The sequence below is a fragment of the Stigmatopora nigra genome, chromosome 1, assembly GCF_051989575.1.
Source record: "Stigmatopora nigra isolate UIUO_SnigA chromosome 1, RoL_Snig_1.1, whole genome shotgun sequence".
Taxonomy (NCBI): Eukaryota; Metazoa; Chordata; class Actinopteri; order Syngnathiformes; family Syngnathidae; genus Stigmatopora; species Stigmatopora nigra.
The window spans coordinates 26879555-26885935 of NC_135508.1; the positions used below are offsets into that span (position 1 = coordinate 26879555).

The following is a 6381-nucleotide window of genomic DNA, read 5'->3' on the forward strand; positions in this document are numbered from 1 at the left end:
ATGTGTGTATGTGTGTATGTGTGTATGTGTGTATGTGTGTATGTGTGTATGTGTGTATGTGTGTATGTGTGTATGTGTGTATGTGTGTATGTGTGTATGTGTGTATGTGTGTATGTGTATATATATATATATATGTATATATATATATATATATATATATATATATATATATATATATATATATATATATATATATATATATATATATATATATATATATATATATATATATATATATATATATATATATATATATATATATATATATATATATATATATATATATATATATATATATATATATATATATATATATATATATATAAATATAAATATAATATATATATATATATATATATATATATATATATATATATATATATATATATATATATATATATATATATATATATACATATACATATACATATATATATATATACATATATATATATATATATATATATATATATATATATATATATATATATATATATATATATATATATATATATATATATATATATATATATATATATATATATATATATATATATATATATATATATATATATATATATATATATATATATATATATATATATATATATATATATATATATATATATATATATATATATATATATATATATATATATATATACATATACATATACATATATATATATATACATATATATATATATATATATATATATATATATATATATATATATATATATATATATATATATATATATATATATATATATATATATATATATATATATATATATATATATATATATATATATATATATATATATATATATATATATATATATATATATATATATATATATATATATATATATATATATATATATATATATATATATATATATATATATATATATATATATATATATATATATATATATATATGTATATATGTATATATGTATCTCTGAGTAATGTTCGAACTCACTCACTTCTCCTTTTCTTCTGGAGCTGCCATTGTCCTGCATGAAAACATTGATGTAGTCATAGATGAACCAAAGTTGCTCCAAGGAACTATTTTTAACCTTGAATCCACAGTAATTTTTACATAACACCACTTATTTAAAATTAAGGGAAAGCAATTGACACTCTTTTTACTATTGTAATGGCTTCATTGTTATATTATTGATTACTTCAAGGCAATTAATTGGTACGGACTCACACAAACGCATTCAAAGAAACACCATAAATTTAAATACTTACATGTAAGAGCCAGCTGATTCTGCAAAACGTAGAGAATATGTTACAATTTCTTTGTGGGTGAGTGGGAGAATGAGTGACTTTTTAGGACTTCACAGGAGAGTGCATTGGTTTCTCAACTAAAAAACGTCGATATTGCAAGAATGTATAATTACGTATCATGCTTATGCGTTTAACTACATACCATTCAATTATGTCTACATGTAATGATATCACACGAAGATACATACATTTGGGTTGATAGTTGTAACTGCCCCAAGAGGAAGGTATTAATTAAATGAATTTGACACCACCACTGTAAATGTTTTACCTTCATCTGCATTCTCATAGGTGTGATTCTCGTATCCAAGCTTTTTGATGCTTTCCAATTTCACTGATCCAGATGGCATGTTGGCTCATCACATAGACGCAAAGTAAAATGTACTAGGAATCTCTGAAAATAGAATTGTTAACACAATCACCTTTAAGGCGCTAGCGGAGTATCAATAGACATTTGCCAATTGGTGTCCTTCACAAGCAAATGTTTCTGGGAACGTATCATGGGTTCCTAAAATATCCTTCACTTACTGTTTAGAGCTTAAATTTGTTATGGTGACATGCAGCCTTAATGTCACCCGATACTAAACTGCTAGTTGTGTCTGCATGCTACTTGTATATAGATGAACACACTATGTACTTTGGAAGAGTACACGTGCTCATATTTAGGCGCCCAGGGCTTGGACTCAGGGATCACAGTGTTTTCTTTGTGGGTAATTGTCCGCTCGGTTTGTAGACCGCTTTTGTAGAGGCCGTTGACCGCACGTGTAAACATTCTATCTGTGGTGGATATCGTACACATCATTATGGGATTCTCGTAGTTTTCTGTGAAAACGCGTCAGCAAATATGATACAATATGACTAATTTGCTAATATTTTATTTTTGTAAACTGGAATAACACAGGTACAGTCATATTAAAATAATACACCAAGATGTTTTTTTTCACAGATGAATAGTACATGGCTGAATATTGTTACAAATTCTGTCTCTGTGTGTTGTTGCAGGTTGTCGTCAAATATAAGTTCTTTGAAAATTTACAACTATTATTGACATTGTTCTTTTTTTACCTCTACCCACAATGCCGCATGGTTGTCTTCTGTTCTGGAAAGATTTTGGACGACAGGCGGACACTCTCTCAATCAGGGTCATTTCTCACAAACCAGCGATTGCAAGAACGACAACCACTTAATATCTAACTCCTGTTTGCATAACAGTTTTTGGGTGTGTTTCAGTTTAAAAGTTCCAATTATGGAGTTTTTTTTTACCTATGGCTAACTCTTCTGTTAATTAACTTTTGTTATCACTTAGGCCTTGAGAATAATGGCAGGATCCTTCAGAAAGAGTTGAAATATCTCCTGCATTCCTGGACAACCATGGCGAACGTGTAAAATTAGTCCCAAGATAAGTCCTGAATATGTACTGGACATAGGAGCACTTGTGCACTGTGAATAGACTGTGAGTGATAATACAAACAAGATATACATTATCAGTGGTGGATCTGTTGGCGTGAGTGGTTAGTGCGCCGGCCTCAGAGATCTAAATTACTGGGTTCAAATCCAGGTAATGTCAACCTGGTGGAGTATGCATGTTCTCACTGGTTGTGTGTGGGTTTCCTCCCACATTACATGTACATGCATTATGAGATGATTGGACACTCTAAATTGCTCCTAGGTATGGGTGTGAGTGTGCAGCGCTGTCTGTGCCCTTGTGCCCCGTAATCGGCTGGCCACCAGTTCAGAGTGTCCTCTGCATTTTTTTTTGCATGTCAAAGCACTCTTAACAAATTTACACAAATTGGATTATAATGAGAGACACACTCATAAATAAGTTTAATTGAACCTAACAATAAACTTAATTCTAATTTAGTTTGACATTTTGATACCTTTCTTCTCCCGGCCGGGGTGGCTCTTTTTTTCCCCGCCTACACACTGACTATATTGGACTGTCGATATTGAGGGTTGTTTGGGTTTGTATTCCCTTCAAAATATTGCCAAAAATGATGCATACACATGTTCTGACAACAGGATAACACACGACCACTTGCCAACGAGAAGTAGTATACACGCCATTCCCACTGACTAACAGGGGGAAAAAACACTGAAAAAATGCATCTCTGCATTTATACACGAGGGAGTTGCAGGGAGAGAGACAGTGCCCGTGATATTCTTGTGAGCAGAATCTCGCGTCCGCTGTGTGTGTGTGTGTGTGTGTATGTATATATGTATATATATATATATATATGTATATATATATATATATGTATGTATATATATGTATATGTATATATATATATATATATATATATATATATATATATATATATATATATATATATATATATATATATATATATATATATATATATATATATATATATATATATATATATATATATATATATATATATATATATATATATATATATATATATATATATATATATATATATATATATATATATATATATATATATATATATATATATATATATATATATATATATATATATATATATATATATATATATATATATATATATATATATATATATATATATATATATATATATATTCGGCTAGATAGTTGGTCCGCCTATCAGTCGTTCGGCTGATTCTACGTTCGGCCAGATGCCCCTTTGGCGAGTTGGCCTTTGGCCAAATGTCAGTCGGCTAAATGTCTTTCGGCAAGTAGAACGTGTGCCGCTAGCGGGAGGCTAAGTGCCCTGCTAACGTTACCATCCAGTGAGATGTAAACAGGCGTTACAATGACCATAGTTAGCTCCCTAGGTAGATAGAAGGGCCTGCACCGAACTGCCTAGAGCTCTAAATCGGGGGAACAGTGAGTGTTAATGATCCTACTGTTGCAGCACCAGTCGTTGTGTATGTACACGCATGGAGGATTGAAGGCATAGGTTTTAAATGCATGGCCCGCCACTGGGTGTTTCCACTAAAATAGCTGCCAGATGTCAACATGGCTTTATTATCTGCTAGAACGAATTTATCTGGTCCTAACCTATAACCCAAACCCTTTTGTGTGTCATTTGTAGAAATAATTTGTAGGCAGTAAAACAGTCTTTGTAAAATGGGGTGTAAATACTGGATGGTAAATTCCATCTGAAAAACATATTTGAAAAGGAAAACTGCATGGAGATGCTTGCTTTGCCACGAGTCACTTCTTATAGAATTATTTTTTTCTGTCAATTGCAATTAATTTGGGGGAATTTTCAAATCACTTTCTTCAGTGGCTCATTGACGGTACCTCGACTTCCAATCCATTTTGACTGGGGACGGGCAAATGAAAAGCATCGAAAGTCCAGCGCCATCATTGCCAATGAAGCATGATCATTCACAACCAGTCTTTCCAGTTTAAATGAATTGAACGTCTGTGCCTCACCTGCGTTTTTACCATAAACATTAGGAACAAAACCAGGAGAGGTTGTCTGGCCTAAATTTTGAACGTTTTGAATTTTGAATGGCACGCTGAAAAAGTGGACAGGAAAAAAAATACAAAAACAAATTAAAAAAGGGGGTTGATTTTTAAAGGATCTCTCCAATAATAATCATTTGAAATAGACAATAACATGTAACATAGGGGGGGGGTCATCTAAGTTTGCCATCTGTAGGCAATGGCACACCTTGTCTAGAGCTGAATAACCTAACTAGTGACACATTTTTTATTCCTAGTACTAACCATAAGCACTACAAAGTGAATTCTTCCTCCTCAAACAACTGATTAAAGGAGACAATGTTCCTGAGGTCATTCACTTCATGTTTGTCCTGCTTCCTCCACTCCCTTTGGTAAAGTCCACAAATGGCCACCATAATGTATAAGAACAGAATGGAGAATTAATTTCTATATTCGTCCAAAAATTATAGTATATATCTGAATTGAAATCATCATGTGGTTTTAAAATTTTTGACATTTAAATATGGTTCAAATGTCAAAGACAAATGAAGGTAATATGAACTACTATGTTCTAGATACATTTTAAATCAGTGGTGTCACATATTTGGGTCCAATCTCATCCCCGGAGTTGTTTTGCCTCACAAGCACTTTGTACCTTTATCATACTGTACACACAGAATTAAATGCTTTTATTTTTTTCCACCTGGGCGTCGTAAAACCTATTTTGTGAGCCGTGTGGTATTGTGTTTCAGATTTGTTCTGTAGTCGGATGAATGACTGGATGGATGGATGGTTGGGTTGGTGGGTGGATTTTTGGGTAGGTGGGTGGTTTGAATGTTTTGTGGGTGGTTGGGTGAATCGGTGCATTGGTGGATGGTTTAGTGGGTCAGTGGGTGACCATAAATGCTCATCTTTCAGTGACACGGTGTTGCTACGTAGCAAGTGGGACAAGGGTACTCCTGAAATGGGGTCGATTGAGTTTGGCAGCTTTGGGTTCTGGGTTTAAATCCAGGCCGGTTCTCCTGTGTGAAGTTTGAATTGCCTGCGTGGGTTTTTTATGGGTACTACAGTTTCCTCCCACATTCCAAACACATGCATCATACGCTGATTGGACTCTAAATCACCCCTAGGTATGGGTGTCAGTATGAATGGTTGTTTGTCTGCTTGTGCCCCTGCGATCGACTGGCCACCGATACACGGTGTCCCCCGAAGTGAGGTTGGATAGGCTCCAGTGCCCCCGCGACCCTAGTGAGGATGGAGTGGTTCAGAAAATGAATGAAAAATGAATGAATATTTTATCTCACCAACTGTCTTTATTTTCTTCAAGTTAATTTTCATCCTTTATGTTTTTGTTACGTCTGTGACAAGACGTCGAGGTGAGGTAACTAGGAATAGGACCCAATCGCAGAAAAGCAGGCGAAGATGAGGGAAGTGGTGCTCAAATTATACTTTAATAACGTAGGCAGGAGGCAAAGGAAAGCAACAAGGGACTTGGCGAGAAATAATGAAAATCAGACCCCATTAGGAAAAACGTGCCTGGATTCAAATTCAGGTCAGTCCACCTGTGTGGAGTTCACATGTTCTCCTGCGTAGGTTTTCTCCAGGCACTCCGATTTCCTCCCACATTCCAAAGACGTGCATGGTAGGCTGATTGGACAATTTAAATTGCTGCTAGGTAT

General features: G+C 33.2%; 1 protein-coding gene across 7 annotated transcripts in view; it reads right to left on the bottom strand.

The window, feature by feature from the left end:
* Positions 1-1958, bottom strand: part of LOC144204235 (bile salt export pump-like) — a 74282-nt gene extending 72324 nt beyond the window's left edge. For 5 of the 7 annotated variants that reach the window (XR_013327858.1, XM_077728128.1, XM_077728137.1 and 2 more), the window contains exons 1-4: positions 1828-1958; positions 1571-1693; positions 1264-1282; positions 993-1022 (exon numbers count right to left, since the gene is read on the bottom strand). Coding sequence is in view for 4 of the 7 variants with exons in the window: in XM_077728128.1 (XP_077584254.1) it covers positions 993-1022; positions 1264-1282; positions 1571-1649 (128 nt within the window). In the remaining 3 variants the exon portion in view is untranslated. Of the gene's footprint in view, positions 1-988; positions 1023-1263; positions 1283-1570; positions 1694-1827 lie in introns of those variants that run through there. The other 2 variants (XM_077728107.1, XM_077728122.1) reach the window with 2 other exon arrangements.
* Between the last annotated feature and the right edge of the window lie 4423 nt (positions 1959-6381).